At 44.9% G+C, this 24,988-nt stretch overlaps 1 protein-coding gene across 1 annotated transcript in view; it reads right to left on the bottom strand.

Annotated features, from left to right (window-relative positions):
* Window positions 1-24,988, bottom strand: part of LOC311126986 (CUB and sushi domain-containing protein 3-like) — a gene marked incomplete at both ends in the record, with an annotated part of 648,334 nt that overhangs the window by 619,405 nt on the left and 3,941 nt on the right. Inside the window, one exon of the mRNA XM_084158716.1 lies at window positions 3,735-3,957. Within this exon, the coding sequence (XP_084014842.1) occupies window positions 3,735-3,957 (223 nt within the window). The remainder of the gene's footprint in view (window positions 1-3,734; window positions 3,958-24,988) is intronic.

Here is a 24,988-nt window from a genome sequence, read left to right as displayed (position 1 = left end):
ATGGAGCCAGTCATCATTATGCTGTTAACAAGACGGAGTCAGTCTAACAGTCATTTTACTGTTAACAAGATGGAGCCAACAGTCTAACAGTCATTATACTGTTAACAAGATGGAGCCAGTCTAACAGTCATTATACTGTTAACAAGATGGAGCCAGTCTAACCGTCATTATACTGTTAACAAGATGGATCCAGTCTAACAGTCATTATACTGTTAACAAGACGGAGCCAGTCTAACAGTCATTATACTGTTAACAAGACAGAGACAGTCTAACAGTCATTATACTGTTAACAAGATGGAGCCAGTCTAACAGTCATTATACTGTTAACAAGACGGAGCCAGTTTAACAGTCATTATACTGTTAACAAGACAGAGCCAGTCTAACAGTCATTTTACTGTTAACAAGATGGATCCAGTCCAACAGTCATTATACTGTTAACAAGACGGAGCCAGTCTAACAGTCAAAATATTGTTAACAAGACGGAGCCAGTCTAACAGTCATTATACTGTTAACAACATGGAGCCAGTCTAACAGGCAGTATACTGTTAACAAGACGGAGCCAGTCTAACAGTCATTATACTGTTAACAAGACAGAGCCAGTCTAACAGTCATTATACTGTTAACAAGACGGAGCCAGTCTAACAGTCATTATACTGTTAACAAGACGGAGCAAGACTAACAATCATTATACTGTTAACAAGACGGAGCCAGTCTAAGAGTCATTATACTGTTAACAAGATGGAGCCAGTCTAAGAGTCATTATACTGTTAGCAAGATGGAGCCAGTCTAACAGTCATTATACTGTTAACAAGATGGAGCCAGTCTAACAGTCATTATACTGTTAACAAGATGGAGCCAGTCTAACAGTCATAATACTGTTAACAAGACGGAGCCAGTCTAACAGTCATTATACTGTTAACAAGACTGAGCCAGTACAACAGTCATCATACTGTTAACAAGATGGTTCCAGTCTAACAGTCATTATATTGTTAACAAGATGGAGCCAGTCATCATTATGCTGTTAACAAGACGGAGTCAGTCTAACAGTCATTTTACTGTTAACAAGATGGAGCCAACAGTCTAACAGTCATTATACTGTTAACAAGATGGAGCCAGTCTAACAGTCATTATGTTGTTAACAAGATGGAGCTAGTCTAACAGTCATTATACTGTTAACAAGACGGAGCCAGTCTGACAGTCATTATACTGTTAACAAGACGGAGCCAGTTTAACAGTCATTATACTGTTAACAAGATGGAGCCAGTCTAACCGTCATTATACTGTTAACAAGATGGATCCAGTCTAACAGTCATTATACTGTTAACAAGACGGAGCCAGTCTAACAGTCATTATACTGTTAACAAGACAGAGACAGTCTAACAGTCATTATACTGTTAACAAGATGGAGCCAGTCTAACAGTCATTATACTGTTAACAAGATGGAGCCAGTCTAACAGTCATTATACTGTTAACAAGATGGAGCCAGTCTAACCGTCATTATACTGTTAACAAGATGGATCCAGTCTAACAGTCATTATACTGTTAACAAGACGGAGCCAGTCTAACAGTCATTATACTGTTAACAAGACAGAGACAGTCTAACAGTCATTATACTGTTAACAAGATGGAGCCAGTCTAACAGTCATTATACTGTTAACAAGATGGAGCCAGTCTAACAGTCATTATACTGTTAACAAGACGGAGCCAGTCTAACAGTCATTATACTGTTAACAAGATGGAGCCAGTCTAACAGTCATTATACTGTTAACAAGACGGAGCCAGTCTAACAGTCATAATACTGTTAATAAGATGGAGCCAGTCTGACAGTCATTATACTGTTAACAAGACGGAGCCAGTTTAACAGTCATTATACTGTTAACAAGATGGAGCCAGTCTAACCGTCATTATACTGTTAACAAGATGGATCCAGTCTAACAGTCATTATACTGTTAACAAGACGGAGCCAGTCTAACAGTCATTATACTGTTAACAAGACAGAGACAGTCTTACAGTCATTATACTGTTAACAAGATGGAGCCAGTCTAACAGTCATTATACTGTTAACAAGATGGAGCCAGTCTAACAGTCATTATACTGTTAACAAGACGAAGCCAGTCTAACAGTCATTATACTATTAACAAGATGGATCCAGTCCAACAGTCATTATACTGTTAACAAGATGGATCCAGTCTAACAGTCATTATACTGTTAACAAGACGGAGCCAGTCTAACAGTCATTATACTGTTAACAAGACAGAGACAGTCTAACAGTCATTATACTGTTAACAAGATGGATCCAGTCCAACAGTCATTATACTGTTAACAAGATGGAGCCAGTCTAACAGTCATTATACTGTTAACAAGACAGAGCCAGTCTAACAGTCATAATACTGTTAACAAGATGGAGCCAGTCCAACAGTATCTCCCAGAGAGCTAGTTCAATTGTTTATCTCTTGAATACTTCATTTTGCTTCTGCTTTTCTCCTCTGAATTGCTTCTGTCGTTATGGTCTAACCTGTGTCTAGTTTCAGATAACTCCAGGCATGCTGCAAATAAATGACAGGGCTTTTGTGTGCCTCTGTGGCCTTCTTTTGGAGCGTCTCACTATGAGATCTCTGCCACACTAACACCTCATAGCAGGCTTTGGAATATAAATGTCTATTCAGACACTCGCCAGTCTTTATAAAGTCTCCAACTGTCTGTCTGTCTGTCTGTCTGTCTGTCTGTCTGTCTGTCTGTCTGTCTGTAGATCCTCTCTGTGTGAATCAGAAATGGAACCTTATTCCCGATGGGTCCTGATCAAAAGTGATGCCCTACATGGGGAATATGGTGTAATTTGGGACAGATTCTGTGTGTCTGTCAGATTTCACCGGTTCAGACTAGAAATCTTCCAACAATACAGTCCCTCCATGAAACAGTGGTTCTGACTGGAAATCTTCCAACAATACAGTCCATCCATGAAACAGTGGTTCTGACTGGAAATCTTCCAACAATACAGTCCCTCCATGAAACAGTGGTCCTGACTAGAAATCTTCAAACAATACAGTCCCTCCTTGAAACAGTGGTACTGACTAGAAATCTTCCAACAACACAGTCCCTCCATGAAACAGTGGTTCTGACTAGACATCTTCCAACAATACAGTCCCTACATGAAACAGTGGTTCTGAGTAGACATCTTCCAACAATACAGTCCCTCCATGAAACAGTGGTTCTGACTAGACATCTTCCAACAATACAGTCCCTCCATGAAACAGCTATCTTCCTGTCACCACACTGACACAAACAAGACATTCATTGTTGTGGAAATATGAAAGATGAACTTTAGCACAGCACCCTTGAAGCTCCTTCCTCATGTTATTTACAGTATCTCTCTCTTCCTCTCCCGCTCTCTCTCTCGCTCTCTCTCTCCCTCTCCCGCTCTCTCTCTCCTTCTCGCGCTCCCTCTCCTGCTCTCCCTCTCCCGCTCTCCCTCTCCCGCTCTCTCTCTCCCTCTCCTGCTCTCTCTCCCTCTCCCGCTCTCCCTCTCCCGCTCTCCCTCTCCCTCTCCCGCTCTCTCTCTCCCTCTCCCTCTCCCGCTCTCTCTCTCCCTCTCCCGCTCTCTCTCTCCCTCTCCATCTTTCTCCCCCTCCCCCCTCTCTCCTCCCCCCTCTCTCCTCCCCACCCCCATCAAACAGACATTCATTCATGATAACATATTTCAAGGCCTTCTTTCCTGGAGATCAGTTGTTTCTTACCTTGTCTGGAAGTATGCTGGATGTGGGTGTCCATCATACAACGATAAAAAGTCATATTCCTCCTCCACAGCGAAAGATTGAAAAACTATATGAATCCTGTTCTTTTGTTCTGCTACGATTACCCAGGTGCAGTTGGCACCATTAGGATATCCGTATGGGAAACCTGGACTTTCTATAGTACCATTCTTTCCTTTTAATGTCCCTCCACACGTATGAATGAAACCTGGAAAGAGAAGAAGAAACAACCATGAGATCTGAGACTTTTTAACACTCAAAACAGAACTTCTTCAACACTCAACACTTACAGGTAACACACTCAACACTGAACAACTTTATCCAGTACACTGCATCATTTCCCCAATTCACTTCACAGTAACACTGATGTTTTGAGACAAACAACAGGTCTGGTAAATTGGTACCACCAGCTGGTCTGTACCTTCCCTAGACTACCCACTACCCACTTTCCTGGTCTGTACCTTCCCCAGCCTACCCACTCTGCTGGTCTGTACCTTCCCTAGACTACCCACTACCCGCTCTCCTGGTCTGTACCTTCCCCAGCCTACCCACTCTGCTGGTCTGTACCTTCCCTAGACTACCCACTACCCACTCTCCTGGTCTGTACCTTCCCCAGCCTACCCACTTTCCTTGTCTGTACCTCCCCTAATCTACCCACTCTCCTGGTCTGTACCTTCCCTAGACTACCCACTCTGCTGGTCTGTACCTTCCCCAGCCTACCCACTCTGCTGGTCTGTACCTTCCCCAGCCTACCACTACCCACTCAAGGTATTGTTAATACAAGCACCAGTCTTCCCTCTTCAAATCAAATCAAATCAAATCAAATGTTATTGGTCACATGCGCCGAATACAACAGGTGCAGACATTACTGTGAAATGCTTACTTACAGCCCTTAACCAACAGTGCATTTATTTTTAACAAAAAAAGTAAAAATAAAACAACAACAACAAAAGTGTTGAGAAAAAAAAGAGCAGAAGTAAAATAAAATAACAGTAGGGGGCTATATATACAGGGGGGTACCGGTGCAGAGTCAATGTGCGGGGGCACCGGCTAGTTGAGATAGTTGAAGTAATATGTACATGTGGGTAGAGTTAAAGTGACTATGCATAAATAATTAACAGAGTAGAAGCAGCGTAAAAAGGATGGGGTGGGGGGGCAGTGCAAATAGTCCGGGTAGCCATGATTAGCTGTTCAGGAGTCTTATGGCTTGGGGGTAGAAGCTGATGAGAAGTCTTTTGGACCTAGACTTGGCACTCCGGTACCGCTTGCCGTGCGGTAGCAGGGAGAACAGTCTATGGCTAGGGTGGCTGGAGTCTTTGACAATTTTGAGGGCCTTCCTCTGACACCGCCTGGTATAGAGGTCCTGGATGGCAGGAAGCTTGGCCCCAGTGATGTACTGGGCCGTACGCACTACCCTCTGTAGTGCCTTGCGGTCGGAGGCCAAGCAGTTGCCATAACAGGCGGTGATGCAACCAGTCAGGATGCTCTCGATGGTGCAGCTGTATAATTTTTTGAGGATCTGAGGACCCATGCCAAATCTTTTCAGTCTCCTGAGGGGGAATAGGTTTTGTCGTGCCCTCTTCACGACTGTCTTGGTTTGTTTGGACCATGATAGTTCGTTGGTGATGTGGACACCAAGGAACTTGAAGCTCTCAACCTGTTCCACTACAGCCCCGTCGATGAGAATGGGGGCGTGCTCAGTCCTCTTTTTTTTCCTGTAGTCCACAATCATCTCCTTTGTCTTGGTCACGTTGAGGGAGAGGTTGTTGTCCTGGCACCACACGGCCAGGTCTCTGACCTCCTCCCTATAGGCTGTCTCATCGTTGTCGGTGATCAGGCCTACCACTGTTGTGTCGTCGGCAAACTTAATGATGGTGTTGGAGTCGTGCCTGGCCATGCAGTCATGGGTGAACAGAGAGTACAGGAGGGGACTGAGCACGCACCCCTGAGGGGCCCCCGTGTTGGGGATCAGTGTGGCAGATGTGTTGTTACCTCACCTTACCACCTGGGGGCGGCCCGTCAGGAAGTCCAGGATCCAGTTGCAGAGGGAGGTGTTTAGTCCCAGGATCCTTAGCTTAGTGATGAGCTTAGAGGGCACTATGGTGTTGAATGCTGAGCTGTAGTCAATGAATAGCATTCTCACGTAGGTGTTCCTCTTGTCCAGGTGGGAAAGGGCAGTGTGGAGTGCAATAGAGATTGCATCATCTGTGGATCTGTTGGGGCGGTATGCAAATTGGAGTGGGTCTAGGGTTTCTGGGATAATGCTGTTGATGTGAGCCATGACCAGCCTTTCAAAGCACTTCATGGCTACAGACGCCAGTGCTACGGGTCGGTAGTCATTTAGGCAGGTTATCTTAGAGTCCTTGGGCACGGGGACTATGGTGGTCTGCTTGAAACATGTTGGTATTACAGACTCAGTCAGGGACATGTTGAAAATGACAGTGAAGACACTTGCCAGTTGGTCAGCACATGCTCGGAGTACACGTCCTGGTAATCCGTCTGGCCCTGCGGTCTTGTGAATGTTGACCTGCTTAAAAGTCTTACTCACATCGGCTAAGGAGAGCGTGATCACATAGTCATCCGGAACAGCTGGTGCTCTCATGCATGCTTCAGTGTTGCTTGCCTCGAAGCGAGCATAGAAGTGGTTTAGCTCATCTGGTAGGCTTGTGTCACTGGGCAGCTCGCGGCTGTGCTTCCCTTTGTAGTCTGTAATAGTTTTCAAGCCCTGCCACATCCGACGAGCGTCAGAGCCAGTGTAGTACGATTCAATCTTAGCCCTGTATTGACTCTTTGCCTGTTTGATGGTTCGTCGGAGGGCATAGCGGGATTTCTTATAAGCGTCCGGGTTAGAGTCCCACTCCTTGAAAGCGGCAGCTCTACCCTTTAGCTCAGTGCGGATGTTTCCTGTAATCCATGGCTTCTGGTTGGGGTATGTACGTACGGTCACTGTGGGGACGACATCATCGATGCACTTATTGATGAAGCCAGTGACTGATGTGGTGTACTCCTCAATGCTGTCTGAAGAATCCCGGAACATGTTCCAGTCTGTGCTAGCAAAACAGTCCTGTAGCTTAGCATCTGCGTCATCTGACCACTTTTTTATTAACCGAGTCACTGGTGCTTCCTGCTTTAGTTTTTGCTTATAAGCAGGAATCAGGAGGATAGAGTTATGGTCAGATTTGCCAAATGGAGGGCGAGGGAGAGCTTTGTATGCGTCTCTGTGTGTGGAGTAAAGGTGGTCTAGATTTTTTTTCCCTCTGGTTGCACATTTAACATGCTGGTAGAAATTAGGTAGAACGGATTTAAGTTTCCCTGCATTAAAGTCCCTGGCCACTAGGAGCGCTGCATCTGGATGAGCGTTTTCCTGTTGATTTATGGCCTTGTACAACTCATTCAGTGCAATCTTAATGCCAGCATTGGTTTGTGGTGGTAAATAGACAGCTATGAAAAATATAGATGAAAACTCTCTTGGTAAATAGTGTGGTCTACAGCTTATCATAAGATACTCAGGCGAGCAAAACCTTGAGACTTCCTTAGTATTTGATTTTGTGCACCAGCTGTTGTTTACAAATATACACAGACCGCCACCCCTTGTCTTACCAGAGTCAGCCGTTCTATCCTGCCGATGTAGCGTATAGCCCGCTAGCTGTATGTTATCATTGTCGTCGTTCAGCCACGACTCGGTGAAACATAGGATATTACAGTTTTTAATGTCCCGTTGGTAGGATAACCGTAATCTTAGGTCATCCAATTTGTTCTCCAATGATTGAAGATTGGCTAATAGGATTGATGGAAGAGGCAGTTTACTCGCTCGCCGTCGGATCCTTACAAGGCACCCCGATCTACGGCCACGATATCTCCGTCTCTTCCTCACGCGAATGACGGGGATTTGGGCCTTGTCAGGTGTCTGTATGATATCCTTCGCGGTCGCCTCGTTGAAGAAAAAATCTTCGTCCAATACGAGGTGAGTAATCGCTGTCCTGATATCCAGAAGCTCTTTTTGGTTATAAGAGACGATGGCAGAAACATTATGTACAAAATAAATTACAAATAACGCGGAAAAACACACATAATAGTACAAATGGTTAGAGGGCTGTAAAACGGCAGCCATCTTCTCCGGCGCTGTTCAACCAGCTGTCTGCAGTCAGGCTGGCAAAAAATCAATACCTTGACATGATGGGTCAGACACTTACCACACTACAATACTTTGATTATTTGGGTTAGGCTTTGTGGTGTAAATTTACATTTCCACTAATGAGGAGATGTTCAATGCACAAACACACACACAAATACACGCACATTAATACACGCACACACACATAGAGTGACACACATTTACATTTTAGTCATTTAGCAGACGCTCTTATCCAGAGCGACTTACAGTTAGTGAGTGCATACATTATTATTTTATTTTTTTTCATACCCCCCGTGGGAAACGAACCCACAACCCTGGCGTTGCAAACACCATGCTCGACCAACTGAGCTACATCCCTGCCAGCCATTCCCTCCCCTACCCTGGACGACGCAGGACCAATTGTGCGCCGCCCCATGGGTCTCCCGGTCGCGGCCAGCTACGACAGACACACACCACACACTTTGGCTATGACAAGGACAAGCCAAAGCGGAGCTGTTTTATTGAAAGGCGACTCTGCAAATGGCCTTTTAATTAAATCCAAGCTTAATTAAGATGCATGGTTTATCCCCCTTCACTCCCCTTCCCCTACAGGAGTAATTACCCTCCATCTTAAAAGGTAAAATATGTTTATGTTTCCATTGTGTTGACCAGAAGACAGAAGATGTGTTCGAATACCCATACTAACATAATGTATACTACATACTTAATGAGCATATACTACATACTATATACTATTAGTTCATTTTAGTATACTGTAAATGAACGGTATCCTTTCAGTTGAGCGTACTAGCGCTTCGCCTGTCTACCGGAAGTTGATACTGTTGCTATGCAACCTCTTGCTAGCTTGTTAGCATAACAAATGACTTGCTAGACATTTTACGATTTCGGGTGTGTTCCTAAATTCAATCTGGAGTGCGCTCAGAGTGTGCTCTGGGCGTTCGTAAATCCAGAGCGTTGTCAGATTTTTCCATTTGTATATTCAGAGCGTTTCGCTCACTGAGCACGTCACTGAACGCTCTGGCCGAGGAGTAGGGTTGATCCAACCATTCTGACCTCACAACGGCAGTCAAGCACCCAAGCTAACTGGCTAACTTTGGCTAGCTATTTCCAGACACAAATGAGAGGACACCTCACTCTGACCATTTTACTCACCCTAGCAGAGCTGGTTAGGCTGTTTTCATGTTATCCAGAGCGTTGGTGACTGTAACTGTGCTGCTGGCAACAATTAAATTACGCTCTTTTTTGTCAACGTTTACCGACACCGGCCATATATTCAACAGGTGTTGAGCCGTTAGCTAATATACCGGTACATACTGCTGTAATGCTATGCGGTTCGTAAGGATAGTGTAGTGTATTAAGATTATGACTTTGTTAATGTTTTTAAGTGGAACCTGAGAGGATGTTTATTTAGTGTCAGAGGGAATTGTTTTAGTGTGACGCCACATAGGACAGAGAAGTCTGTGTGTTGTAGACAGGGGATTGGACAGTAGAGGGAGCCACCCATATTTTGGGGAAGATTATATATACTGGGTTTAAACGAAGAAGAACAGAGCGGCCATTGCAATTTGGGAACCACTGCTCTCCGGGTGATCTGGACACCTGTACACTTATGCTGAAATCTTGTGATATGAATAAAACGTATGATCAAAGCTCAGTATAAGCGGACTCCTTTGTTACAGCATTATTAGCAACATTTGACTCGACACTACAATAGCGTAGCAAACAAATTGTCAGCCAACATAACGTGTAACTTATTTGAAAAGTCATTACTTTATTACATTGCTCAACATTTTCTTAACATTTGGCATAATTAGTTAAAGCATAGAATTTGTTTCCGCTCTCGTCGGACTTCGGCTGCATATTTTCAGCCATTTTCTTCAAATCTGAAAAAATTGTGAAGCCACGCCCATTTTCGGAAGAATTGCATTATGGGCCCTAAAAGCACAGAAATAGTGTCCACTGCTTGTATACTTCGTATTTTGGCGAATTTAGTACGACATCCGGGGACTTTTGGCATACTATGACCAATAAGCATACTACATACTCAACTTACGTCACAAACATTATGGTTAGTGTGGTTAGTATGAGTATTCAAACACAGCTAGAGTCTACTGTCTTCTCCCTTGAGATTTGAGTCTCTGTGCATACCAACTGGCACCCTGTTCCCTATATAGTGCACTACTTTTGACCAGGGCCCATTGGGTAGTGCATTAGGGAATAGGGTGCCATTTGGGATATAATCAGAGTCAAACCTCAGGGGAGAAACTCTGTTTGTATGGGTGACTATTGAACAGCCAACAACCAACCAGCGCTAAAATAAGTTCGCATATGTTTGCTGATGCTGCTAAATACTTGTTGTTTATCTGGTGAAGAAATACATAAAGAAATAAAATGTAGGCCAACACATCCCCAAACCCATTCAAAAACCGTAACTAAGAACATTAACACAGCTCAATGAGAAGCGCACAGGCCAAGGTTGAGTTGTCGCAGAGCTTAAACGACTATTCAGAATGTGATATTCCATGTAGCTATTGTCCTTAGGGAGATAGAAACATCCTGTAACTATTGACTACTCAGAATGTGATATTCCATGTAGCTATTGTCCTTAGGTAGATGCTGTAACTCACAGCTCAACTTCTCTCTCTCTTCTCTCTCTCTCTTCTCTCTATTCTCTCTCTCTCTTCTCTCTCTCTTATCTCTCTCTTCTCTCTCTTCTCTCTCCTCTCTCTCTTCTCTCTCTCTTCTCTCTCTCTCTCTCTTCTCTCTCTCTTCTCTCTCTCTCTTCTATCTCTCTCTTCTCTCTCTCTTTTCTCTCTCTTCTCGCTCTCTTCTCTCTCTTCTCGCTCTCGCTCTTCTCTCTCTCTCTTCTCTCTCTCTTCTCTCCTCGCTCTCTCTTCTCTCTCTCTCTTCTCTCTCTCTTCTCTCTCTCTCTTCTCTCTCTCTCTCTTTTTCTCTCTCTCCTTCCTCAATCTCTCTCTCTCTAGCTCTTCCTCTATTCTTATCTCTCTCTCTTTCACTCTTCCTCTCACTCTCTCTCTCTCTCTCTCTCTCTCTCTCTCTCTCTCTCTCTCTCTCTCTCTCTCTCTCCCTCCATCTCTCAGTAAGCCATCTATTATGTGAATTTGAATCAGGTTCCTTCTTAACACAGCAGTGAATAAATAATGCTTGTAATGTGTTAAGCTCTGACATTTCTATAAAATCTTTGTATCTATAAAAATAAATTGTAAACGTTCATCTCGTTGATTCAACTTCAAAGGAAACTCATGAACAAGCATTCTGGTCTTAGAAAGGAGAGGACATGCATAAATTCCATTAAGCTGTGTTTTATGGTATGTGTTCATTTGTAGTTTAATGCCATTGCAGAAGGCTTCGTGCTCCTTTCATCCATCACCCCAACAACCTAGATTATACAGCGTTCTCTCTGGGGCAGCCGAAGACACACAAAGACAGAGTTCCATGAAATGATACCTCCAATTAAAACAATGAAAAGGAACCGTTATTTGGCTTTGTTTTTAAGGGGAGACATCATTATAGTTTATTGATTTGGTGTATTTTGTAGTTTGTGTATGCTGACCTGATGTAAATGGAGCATAAAGTTATGGTGGGAGGGGGGGGGGCTGTTTTAATGGAACAATGACACAACCACCACCAATGTAATTCCTACTTCCCAAACCGTAATTTGCAATAAGAAAGTGCATTAACAACATGCTTGATTGCACAGCAGAGGAAATGGGTCAGATATATGAATCAGCATCCCAACACATATCCCAATACATAAATCAAATTCTAATATAAGGAATGGCAGTGATAAGCTCCAGCTGCAACCCAACTAGTTACATTTACTCCTGGTGTTATGGCCTTTATAGTGTTATAGTCTCAAGGCCTTTATAGTGTTATAGTCTCAAGGCCTTTATAGCGTTATAGTCTCAAGGCCTTTATAGCGTTATAGTCTCAAGGCCTTTATAGCGTTATAGTCTCAAGGCCTTTATAGCGTTATAGTCTCAAGGCCTTTATAGCGTTATAGTCTCAAGGCCTTTATAGCGTTATAGTCTCAAGGCCTTTATAGCGTTATAGTCTCAAGACCTTTATAGTGTTATAGTCTCAAGGCCTTTATAGCGTTATAGTCTCAAGGCCTTTATAATGTTATAGTCTCAAGGCCTTTATAGCGTTATAGTCTCAAGGCCTTTATAGCGTTATAGTCTCAAGGCCTTTATAGCGTTATAGTCTCAAGGCCTTTATAACGTTATAAATTCAAGGCCGTTATAGCGTTATAGTCTCAAGACCTTTAAAGCGTTATAGTCTCAAGGCCTTTATAGCATTGATGGTCTTTAGACCTACTGGCATTGTCTGACTGGTGTGGATGATGTTCTCTAGACCTACTAGCTATTGTCTGACAGGTGTGGATGATGGTCTTTAGACCTATTGGCTATTGTCTGACTGGTGTGGATGATGGCCTCTAGACCTACTGGCTATTGTCTGACAGGTGTGGATGATGTTCTCTAGACCTACTGGCTATTGTCTGACAGGTGTGGATGATGTTCTCTAGACCTACTGGCTAGTGTCTGACAGGTGTGGATGATGTTCTCTAGACCTACTGGCTATTGTCTGACAGGTGTGGATGATCGTCTTTAGACCTACTGGCTATTGTCTGACAGGTGTGGATGATGGCCTCTAGACCTACTGGCTATTGTCTGACAGGTGTGGATGATGGCCTCTAGACCTACTGGCTATTGTCTGACAGGTGTGGATAATGGTCTTTAGACCTACTGGCTATTGTCTGACAGGTGTGGATGATGGCCTCTAGACCTACTGGCTATTGTCTGACAGGTGTGCATGATGGTCTTTAGACCTACTGGCTATTGTCTGACAGGTGTGGATGATGTTCTCTAGACCTACTGGCTATTGTCTGACAGGTGTGGATGATGGCCTCTGAACCTACTGGCTATTGTCTGACAGGTGTGGATGATGGCCTCTAGACCTACTGGCTATTGTCTGACAGGTGTGGATGATGGCCTCTAGACCTACTGGCTATTGTCTGACAGGTGTGGATGATGGCCTCTAGACCTACTGGCTATTGTCTGACAGGTGGGGATGATGTTCTCTAGACCTACTGGCTATTGATTGACAGGTGTGGATGATGTTCTCTAGAACTACTGGCTATTGTCTGACAGGTGTGGATGATGGCCTCTAGACCTACTAGCTATTGTCTGACAGGTGTGGATGATGGCCTCTAGACCTACTGGATATTGTCTGACAGGTGTGGATTATGTTCTCTAGACCTACTGGCGATTGTCTGACAGGTGTGGATGATGTTCTCTAGACCTACTGGCTATTGTCTGACAGGTGTGGATGATGTTCTCTAAACCTACTGGCTATTGTCTGACAGGTGTGGATGATGTTCTCTAGACTTACTGGCTATTGTCTGACAGGTGTCGATGATTTTTCTAGACCTACTGGCTATTGTCTGACAGGTGTGGATGATGTTCTCTAGACCTACTGGCTATTGTCTGACAGGTGTGGATGATGTTCTCTGTCATGATCATGTCTGTTTGTGAATGTGATAGGCTGCTGCCATGATCATGTCTGTTTGTGGATGTGATAGGCTGCTGTCATGATCATGTCTGTTTGTGAATGTGATAGGCTGATGTCATGATCATGTCTGTTTGTGAATGTGATAGGCTGCTGTCATGATCATGTCTGTTTGTTGATGTGATAGGCTGCTGTCATGATCATGTCTGTTTGTGGATGTGATAGGCTGCTGTCATGATCATGTCTGTTTGTGAATGTGATAGGCTGCTGTCATGATCATGTCTGTTTGTGGATGTGATAGGCTGCTGTCATGATCATGTCTGTTTGTGGATGTGATAGGCTGCCAGGTGAGGATGATGTTCTCTAGACCTACTGGCTATTGTCTGACAGGTGTGGATGATGTTCTCTAGACCTACTGGCTATTGTCTGACAGGTGTGGATGATGGCCTCTGAACCTACTGGCTATTGTCTGACAGGTGTGGATGATGGCCTCTAGACCTACTGGCTATTGTCTGACAGGTGTGGATGATGGCCTCTAGACCTACTGGCTATTGTCTGACAGGTGTGGATGATGGCCTCTAGACCTACTGGCTATTGTCTGACAGGTGGGGATGATGTTCTCTAGACCTACTGGCTATTGATTGACAGGTGTGGATGATGTTCTCTAGAACTACTGGCTATTGTCTGACAGGTGTGGATGATGGCCTCTAGACCTACTAGCTATTGTCTGACAGGTGTGGATGATGGCCTCTAGACCTACTGGATATTGTCTGACAGGTGTGGATTATGTTCTCTAGACCTACTGGCGATTGTCTGACAGGTGTGGATGATGTTCTCTAGACCTACTGGCTATTGTCTGACAGGTGTGGATGATGTTCTCTAAACCTACTGGCTATTGTCTGACAGGTGTGGATGATGTTCTCTAGACTTACTGGCTATTGTCTGACAGGTGTCGATGATTTTTCTAGACCTACTGGCTATTGTCTGACAGGTGTGGATGATGTTCTCTAGACCTACTGGCTATTGTCTGACAGGTGTGGATGATGTTCTCTGTCATGATCATGTCTGTTTGTGAATGTGATAGGCTGCTGCCATGATCATGTCTGTTTGTGGATGTGATAGGCTGCTGTCATGATCATGTCTGTTTGTGAATGTGATAGGCTGATGTCATGATCATGTCTGTTTGTGAATGTGATAGGCTGCTGTCATGATCATGTCTGTTTGTTGATGTGATAGGCTGCTGTCATGATCATGTCTGTTTGTGGATGTGATAGGCTGCTGTCATGATCATGTCTGTTTGTGAATGTGATAGGCTGCTGTCATGATCATGTCTGTTTGTGGATGTGATAGGCTGCTGTCATGATCATGTCTGTTTGTGGATGTGATAGGCTGCCAGGTGAGGATGATGTTCTCTAGACCTACTGGCTATTGTCTGACAGGTGTGGATGATGGTCTTTAGACCTACTGGCTATTGTCTGACAGGTGTGGATGATGGCCTCTAGACCTACTGGCTATTGTCTGACAGGTGTGGATGATGTTCTCTAGACCTACTGGCTATTGTCTGACAGGTGTGGGAGATTTTTCTAGACCTACTGGCTATTGTCTGACAGGTGTGGATGATGTTCTCTACACCTACTGGCTATTGTCTGACAGGTGTGGATGATGGTCTTTAGACCTACTGGCTATTGTCTGACAGGTGTGGATGATGGCCTCTAGACCTACTGGCTATTGTCTGACAGGTGTGGATGATGTTCTCTAGACTTACTGGCTATTGCCTGACTGGTGTGGATGATGGTCTCTAGACCTACTGGCTATTGTCTGACAGGTGTGGATGATGTTCTCTAGACCTACTGGCTATTGTTTGACAGGTGTGGATGATGGCCTCTAGACCTACTGGTATTGTCTGACAGGTGTGGATGATGTTCTCTAGACCTACTGGCTATTGTCTGACAGGTGTGGATGATGTTCTCTAGACCTACTGGCTATTGTCTGGCAGGTGTGGATGATGTTCTCTAGACCTACTGGCTATTGTCTGACAGGTGTGGATGATGGCCTCTAGACCTACTGGTATTGTCTGACAGGTGTGGATGATGTTCTCTAGACTTACTGTCTATTGTCTGACAGGTGTGGGAGATTTTTCTAGACCTACTGGCTATTGTCTGACAGGTGTGGATGATGTTCTCTAGACCTACTGGCTATTGTCTGACAGGTGTGGATGATGTTCTCTGTCATGATCATGTCTGTTTGTGAATGTGATAGGCTGCTGTCATGATCATGTCTGTTTGTGAATGTGATAGGCTGCTGTCATGATCATGTCTGTTTGTGAATGTGATAGGCTGCTGTCATGATCATGTCTGTTTGTGGATGTGATAGGCTGCTGTCATGATCATGTCTGTTTGTGGATGTGATAGGCTGCTGTCATGATCATGTCTGTTTGTGGATGTGATAGGCTGCCAGGTGAGGATGATGTTCTCTAGACCTACTGGCTATTGTCTGACAGGTGTGGATGATGGTATTTAGACCTACTGGCTATTGTCTGACAGGTGTGGATGATGGCCTCTAGACCTACTGGCTATTGTCTGACAGGTGTGGATGATGTTCTCTAGACCTACTGGCTATTGTCTGACAGGTGTGAATTATGGTCTTTAGACCTACTGGCTATTGTCTGACAGGTGTGGATGATGGCCTCTAGACCTACTGGCTCTTAACTGACAGGTGTGGATGATGGCCTCTAGACCTACTGGCTATTGTCTGACAGGTGAGGATGATGTTCTCTAGACCTACTGGCTATTGTCTGACAGGTGTGGATGATGGTCTCTAGACCTACTGGCTATTGTCTGACAGGTGTGGATGATGGCCTCTAGACCTACTGGCTATTGTCTGACTTGTGTGGATGATGGTCTTTAGACCTACTGGCTATTGTCTGACAGGTGTGGATGATGGCCTCTAGACCTACTGGCTATTGTCTGACAGGTGTGGATGATGGTCTCTAGACCTACTGGCAATAGCCAATAGTCTGACAGGTGTGGATGATTTTCTCTAGACCTACTGGCTATTGTCTGACAGGTATGGATGATGTTCTCTAGACCTACTGGCTATTGTCTGACAGGTGTGGATGATGGTCTCTAGACCTACTGGCAATAGCCAATAGTCTGACAGGTGTGGATGATGTTCTCTAGACCTACTGGCTATTGTTTGACAGGTGTGGATGATGGCCTCTAGACCTACTGGTATTGTCTGACAGGTGTGGATGATGTTCTCTAGACCTACTGGCTATTGTCTGACAGGTGTGGATGATGTTCTCTAGACCTACTGGCTATTGTCTGACAGGTGTGGATGATGTTCTCTAGACCTACTGGCTATTGTCTGGCAGGTGTGGATGATGTTCTCTAGACTTACTGGATATTGTCTGACAGGTGTGGATGATTTTTCTAGACCTACTGGCTATTGTCTGACAGGTGTGGATGATGTTCTCTAGACCTACTGGCTATTGTCTGACAGGTGTGGATGATGTTCTCTGTCATGATCATGTCTGTTTGTGAATGTGATAGGCTGCTGCCATGATCATGTCTGTTTGTGGATGTGATAGGCTGCTGTCATGATCATGTCTGTTTGTGAATGTGATAGGCTGATGTCATGATCATGTCTGTTTGTGAATGTGATAGGCTGCTGTCATGATCATGTCTGTTTGTTGATGTGATAGGCTGCTGTCATGATCATGTCTGTTTGTGGATGTGATAGGCTGCTGTCATGATCATGTCTGTTTGTGAATGTGATAGGCTGCTGTCATGATCATGTCTGTTTGTGGATGTGATAGGCTGCTGTCATGATCATGTCTGTTTGTGGATGTGATAGGCTGCCAGGTGAGGATGATGTTCTCTAGACCTACTGGCTATTGTCTGACAGGTGTGGATGATGTTCTCTAGACCTACTGGCTATTGTCTGACAGGTGTGGATGATGGCCTCTGAACCTACTGGCTATTGTCTGACAGGTGTGGATGATGGCCTCTAGACCTACTGGCTATTGTCTGACAGGTGTGGATGATGGCCTCTAGACCTACTGGCTATTGTCTGACAGGTGTGGATGATGGCCTCTAGACCTACTGGCTATTGTCTGACAGGTGGGGATGATGTTCTCTAGACCTACTGGCTATTGATTGACAGGTGTGGATGATGTTCTCTAGAACTACTGGCTATTGTCTGACAGGTGTGGATGATGGCCTCTAGACCTACTAGCTATTGTCTGACAGGTGTGGATGATGGCCTCTAGACCTACTGGATATTGTCTGACAGGTGTGGATTATGTTCTCTAGACCTACTGGCGATTGTCTGACAGGTGTGGATGATGTTCTCTAGACCTACTGGCTATTGTCTGACAGGTGTGGATGATGTTCTCTAAACCTACTGGCTATTGTCTGACAGGTGTGGATGATGTTCTCTAGACTTACTGGCTATTGTCTGACAGGTGTCGATGATTTTTCTAGACCTACTGGCTATTGTCTGACAGGTGTGGATGATGTTCTCTAGACCTACTGGCTATTGTCTGACAGGTGTGGATGATGTTCTCTGTCATGATCATGTCTGTTTGTGAATGTGATAGGCTGCTGCCATGATCATGTCTGTTTGTGGATGTGATAGGCTGCTGTCATGATCATGTCTGTTTGTGAATGTGATAGGCTGATGTCATGATCATGTCTGTTTGTGAATGTGATAGGCTGCTGTCATGATCATGTCTGTTTGTTGATGTGATAGGCTGCTGTCATGATCATGTCTGTTTGTGGATGTGATAGGCTGCTGTCATGATCATGTCTGTTTGTGAATGTGATAGGCTGCTGTCATGATCATGTCTGTTTGTGGATGTGATAGGCTGCTGTCATGATCATGTCTGTTTGTGGATGTGATAGGCTGCCAGGTGAGGATGATGTTCTCTAGACCTACTGGCTATTGTCTGACAGGTGTGGATGATGGTCTTTAGACCTACTGGCTATTGTCTGACAGGTGTGGATGATGGCCTCTAGACCTACTGGCTATTGTCTGACAGGTGTGGATGATGTTCTCTAGACCTACTGGCTATTGTCTGACAGGTGTGAATGATGGTCTTTAGACCTACTGGCTATTGTCTGACAGGTGTGGATGATGGCCTCTAGACCTACTGGCTATTGTCTGACAGGTGAGGATGATGTTCTCTAGACCTACTGGCTATTGTCTGACAGGTGTGGATGATGGTCTTTAGACCTACTGGCTATTGTCTGACAGGTGTGGATGATGGCCTCTAGACCTACTGGCTATTGTCTGACAGGTGTGGATGATGTTCTCTACACCTACTGGCTATTGTCTGACAGGTGTGGATGATGTTCTCTAGACCTACTGGCTATTGTCTGACAGGTGTGGATGATGGTCTTTAGACCTACTGGCTATTGTCTGACAGGTGTGGATGATGGCCTCTAGACCTACTGGCTATTGTCTGACAGGTGTGGATGATGTTCTCTAGACTTACTGGCTATTGCCTGACAGGTGTGGATGATGGTCTCTAGACCTACTGGCTATTGTCTGACAGGTGTGGATGATGTTCTCTAGACCTACTGGCTATTGTTTGACAGGTGTGGATGATGGCCTCTAGACCTACTGGTATTGTCTGACAGGTGTGGATGATGTTCTCTAGACCTACTGGCTATTGTCTGACAGGTGTGGATGATGTTCTCTAGACCTACTGGCTATTGTCTGGCAGGTGTGGATGATGTTCTCTAGACCTACTGGCTATTGTCTGACAGGTGTGGATGATGGCCTCTAGACCTACTGGTATTGTCTGACAGGTGTGGATGATGTTCTCTAGACTTACTGTCTATTGTCTGACAGGTGTGGGAGATTTTTCTAGACCTACTGGCTATTGTCTGACAGGTGTGGATGATGTTCTCTAGACCTACTGGCTATTGTCTGACAGGTGTGGATGATGTTCTCTGTCATGATCATGTCTGTTTGTGAATGTGATAGGCTGCTGTCATGATCATGTCTGTTTGTGAATGTGATAGGCTGCTGTCATGATCATGTCTGTTTGTGAATGTGATAGGCTGCTGTCATGATCATGTCTGTTTGTGGATGTGATAGGCTGCTGTCATGATCATGTCTGTTTGTGGATGTGATAGGCTGCTGTCATGATCATGTCTGTTTGTGGATGTGATAGGCTGCCAGGTGAGGATGATGTTCTCTAGACCTACTGGCTATTGTCTGACAGGTGTGGATGATGGTCTTTAGACCTACTGGCTATTGTCTGACAGGTGTGGATGATGGCCTCTAGACCTACTGGCTATTGTCTGACAGGTGTGGATGATGTTCTCTACACCTACTGGCTATTGTCTGACAGGTGTGGATGATGTTCTCTAGACCTACTGGCTATTGTCTGACAGGTGTGGATGATGGTCTTTAGACCTACTGGCTATTGTCTGACAGGTGTGGATGATGGCCTCTAGACCTACTGGCTATTGTCTGACAGGTGTGGATGATGTTCTCTAGACTTACTGGCTATTGCCTGACTGGTGTGGATGATGGTCTCTAGACCTACTGGCTATTGTCTGACAGGTGTGGATGATGTTCTCTAGACCTACTGGCTATTGTTTGACAGGTGTGGATGATGGCCTCTAGACCTACTGGTATTGTCTGACAGGTGTGGATGATGTTCTCTAGACCTACTGGCTATTGTCTGACAGGTGTGGATGATGTTCTCTAGACCTACTGGCTATTGTCTGGCAGGTGTGGATGATGTTCTCTAGACCTACTGGCTATTGTCTGACAGGTGTGGATGATGGCCTCTAGACCTACTGGTATTGTCTGACAGGTGTGGATGATGTTCTCTAGACTTACTGTCTATTGTCTGACAGGTGTGGGAGATTTTTCTAGACCTACTGGCTATTGTCTGACAGGTGTGGATGATGTTCTCTAGACCTACTGGCTATTGTCTGACAGGTGTGGATGATGTTCTCTGTCATGATCATGTCTGTTTGTGAATGTGATAGGCTGCTGTCATGATCATGTCTGTTTGTGAATGTGATAGGCTGCTGTCATGATCATGTCTGTTTGTGAATGTGATAGGCTGCTGTCATGATCATGTCTGTTTGTGGATGTGATAGGCTGCTGTCATGATCATGTCTGTTTGTGGATGTGATAGGCTGCTGTCATGATCATGTCTGTTTGTGGATGTGATAGGCTGCCAGGTGAGGATGATGTTCTCTAGACCTACTGGCTATTGTCTGACAGGTGTGGATGATGGTATTTAGACCTACTGGCTATTGTCTGACAGGTGTGGATGATGGCCTCTAGACCTACTGGCTATTGTCTGACAGGTGTGGATGATGTTCTCTAGACCTACTGGCTATTGTCTGACAGGTGTGAATTATGGTCTTTAGACCTACTGGCTATTGTCTGACAGGTGTGGATGATGGCCTCTAGACCTACTGGCTCTTAACTGACAGGTGTGGATGATGGCCTCTAGACCTACTGGCTATTGTCTGACAGGTGAGGATGATGTTCTCTAGACCTACTGGCTATTGTCTGACAGGTGTGGATGATGGTCTCTAGACCTACTGGCTATTGTCTGACAGGTGTGGATGATGGCCTCTAGACCTACTGGCTATTGTCTGACTTGTGTGGATGATGGTCTTTAGACCTACTGGCTATTGTCTGACAGGTGTGGATGATGGCCTCTAGACCTACTGGCTATTGTCTGACAGGTGTGGATGATGGTCTCTAGACCTACTGGCAATAGCCAATAGTCTGACAGGTGTGGATGATTTTCTCTAGACCTACTGGCTATTGTCTGACAGGTATGGATGATGTTCTCTAGACCTACTGGCTATTGTCTGACAGGTGTGGATGATGGTCTCTAGACCTACTGGCAATAGCCAATAGTCTGACAGGTGTGGATGATGTTCTCTAGACCTACTGGCTATTGTTTGACAGGTGTGGATGATGGCCTCTAGACCTACTGGTATTGTCTGACAGGTGTGGATGATGTTCTCTAGACCTACTGGCTATTGTCTGACAGGTGTGGATGATGTTCTCTAGACCTACTGGCTATTGTCTGACAGGTGTGGATGATGTTCTCTAGACCTACTGGCTATTGTCTGGCAGGTGTGGATGATGTTCTCTAGACTTACTGGATATTGTCTGACAGGTGTGGATGATTTTTCTAGACCTACTGGCTATTGTCTGACAGGTGTGGATGATGTTCTCTAGACCTACTGGCTATTGTCTGACAGGTGTGGATGATGTTCTCTGTCATGATCATGTTTGTTTGTGGATGTGATAGGCTGCTGTCATGATCATGTCTGTTTGTGAATGTGATAGGCTGCTGTCATGATCATGTCTGTTTGTGAATGTGATAGGCTGCTGTCATGATCATGTCTGTTTGTGGATGTGATAGGCTGCTGTCATGATCATGTCTGTTTGTGAATGTGATAGGCTGCTGTCATGATCATGTCTGTTTGTGAATGTGATAGGCTGCTGTCATGATCATGTCTGTTTGTGGATGTGATAGGCTGCTGTCATGATCATGTCTGTTTGTGGATGTGATAGGCTGCTGTCATGATCATGTCTGTTTGTGGATGTGATAGGCTGCCAGGTGAGGATGATGTTCTCTAGACCTACTGGCTATTGTCTGACAGGTGTGGATGATGGTATTTAGACCTACTGGCTATTGTCTGACAGGTGTGGATGATGGCCTCTAGACCTACTGGCTATTGTCTGACAGGTGTGGATGATGTTCTCTAGACCTACTGGCTATTGTCTGACAGGTGTGAATTATGGTCTTTAGACCTACTGGCTATTGTCTGACAGGTGTGGATGATGGCCTCTAGACCTACTGGCTCTTAACTGACAGGTGTGGATGATGGCCTCTAGACCTACTGGCTATTGTCTGACAGGTGAGGATGATGTTCTCTAGACCTACTGGCTATTGTCTGACAGGTGTGGATGATGGTCTCTAGACCTACTGGCTATTGTCTGACAGGTGTGGATGATGGCCTCTAGACCTACTGGCTATTGTCTGACTTGTGTGGATGATGGTCTTTAGACCTACTGGCTATTGTCTGACAGGTGTGGATGATGGCCTCTAGACCTACTGGCTATTGTCTGACAGGTGTGGATGATGGTCTCTAGACCTACTGGCAATAGCCAATAGTCTGACAGGTGTGGATGATTTTCTCTAGACCTACTGGCTATTGTCTGACAGGTATGGATGATGTTCTCTAGACCTACTGGCTATTGTCTGACAGGTGTGGATGATGGTCTCTAGACCTACTGGCAATAGCCAATAGTCTGACAGGTGTGGATGATGTTCTCTAGACCTACTGGCTATTGTTTGACAGGTGTGGATGATGGCCTCTAGACCTACTGGTATTGTCTGACAGGTGTGGATGATGTTCTCTAGACCTACTGGCTATTGTCTGACAGGTGTGGATGATGTTCTCTAGACCTACTGGCTATTGTCTGACAGGTGTGGATGATGTTCTCTAGACCTACTGGCTATTGTCTGGCAGGTGTGGATGATGTTCTCTAGACTTACTGGATATTGTCTGACAGGTGTGGATGATTTTTCTAGACCTACTGGCTATTGTCTGACAGGTGTGGATGATGTTCTCTAGACCTACTGGCTATTGTCTGACAGGTGTGGATGATGTTCTCTGTCATGATCATGTTTGTTTGTGGATGTGATAGGCTGCTGTCATGATCATGTCTGTTTGTGAATGTGATAGGCTGCTGTCATGATCATGTCTGTTTGTGAATGTGATAGGCTGCTGTCATGATCATGTCTGTTTGTGGATGTGATAGGCTGCTGTCATGATCATGTCTGTTTGTGGATGTGATAGGCTGCTGTCATGATCATGTCTGTTTGTGAATGTGATAGGCTGCTGTCATGATCATGTCTGTTTGTGGATGTGATAGGCTGCTGTCATGATCATGTCTGTTTGTGGATGTGATAGGCTGCTGTCATGATCATGTCTGTTTGTGGATGTGATAGGCTGCTGCATTGATCATGTCAGTAGCCTATCACAGAGTAAAAGCTGTATTGATTTGGACCTGACCTTAAAGGTAAGTCAGCCAACTGAGAGCTCCCCATCAGGCTCTCTCTCTGACTAAAGTAGCAGGATAGACAGTAGATAGCTAGTCTTTATACTGAGCATTGGAAAGGTCAAGCTGATGGTCTCATACTGGATTTCTTTCTTCTCTCAATCTCTTTTCTGTTTCTCTGTTTCTCTCTTCTCTCTTTCTCTGTGTCTCTGTGTCTCTCTTTGTCTGTGTCTCTGTGTCTCTCCTTCTCTCTTTCTCTGTGTCTCTGTTACTCTCTTTCTCTGTGTCTCTGTGTCTCTGTTGCTCTCTTTCTTTGTGTCTCTCTGTCTCTGTGTCTCTGTTTCTCTGTGTCTCTCTGTCTATGTGTCTCTCTTTCCCTGTGTTTCTGTGTCTCTGTGTCTCTGTGTCTCTCTGTCTTTGTGTCTCTGTGTCTCTCCTCTCTTTCTCTGTGTCTCTGTTACTCTCTTTCTCTGTGTCTCTGTGTCTCTGTTGCTATAGTTCTCTGTGTCCCTATGTGTCACTGTTTCTCAGTGTCTCTCTGTCTCTGTGTCTCTGTTTCTCTCTTTATCTGTGTCTCTCTGTCTCTGTGTCTCTCTGTCTCTGTGTCTCTCTTTCTCTGTGTCTCTGTGTCTCTGTGTCTCTGTGTCTCTGTTTCTCTATTTCTCTGTGTCTCTGTGTCTATCTGTCTCTGTGTCTCTGTGTCTCTCGTCTATGTGTCTCTGTGTCTCTGTTTCTCGCTTTCTCTGTGTCTCTCTGTCTCTGTGTCTCTCTCTGTGTCTCTGTTTCTTTGTGTGTCTGTGTCTCTGTGTCTCTGTGTCTCTATGTCTCTGTGTCTCTGTGTCTCTTTGTCTCTCTGTGTCTCTCTGTGTCTCTCTGTGTCACTGTGTCTATGTGTCTCTGTTTATCTGTTTCTGTTTCTATGTGTCTCCATGTCTCTGTGTCTCTGTGTCTCTCTGTCTCTGTGTCGCTGTGTCTCTGTTTCTCACTTTCTCTGTGTCTATCTGTCTCTCTGTCTCTGTGTATATGTTTCTCTGTGTCTCTGTGTCTCTGTCTCTCTGTTTCTATGTGTCTTTGTGTTTACAGATAGAGACAGAGAAACAGAGACACAGGGACAGAGAGACAGTGTCTCTGTGTCTCTGTGTCTCTGTGTATCTGTTTATCTGTGTCTCTGTGTCTCTGTTTCTCTCTTTCTCTGTGTCTCTCTGTCTCTCTGTCCCTGTGTCTCTGTTTCTCTGTCTCTATCTGTCTCTGTCTCTTTGTGTCTCTGTATCTCTATTTCTCGCTTTCTCTGTGTCTCTCTGTCTCTGTGTCTCTCTTTCTCTGTGTCTCTGTGGCTCTCTGTCCCTGTGTCTCTGTGTCTCTGTGTCTCTGTGTCTCTGTGTTTCTGTGTCTCTGTGTCTCTGTGTCTCTCTTTCTCTGTGTCTCCGTGTATCTGTGTCTCTCTGTCTCTGTGTCTCTGTGTCTGTGTCTCTGTGTCACTTTGTCTGTGTCTCTGTGTCTCTGTGTCTCTGTT

This window comes from Coregonus lavaretus, assembly GCF_964263955.1.
Source record: "Coregonus lavaretus genome assembly, chromosome: 3".
Classification (NCBI taxonomy): Eukaryota; Metazoa; Chordata; class Actinopteri; order Salmoniformes; family Salmonidae; genus Coregonus; species Coregonus lavaretus.
Note: the sequence above shows the minus strand (reverse complement) of the source record. Positions and strands in the feature narration are given on the sequence as shown.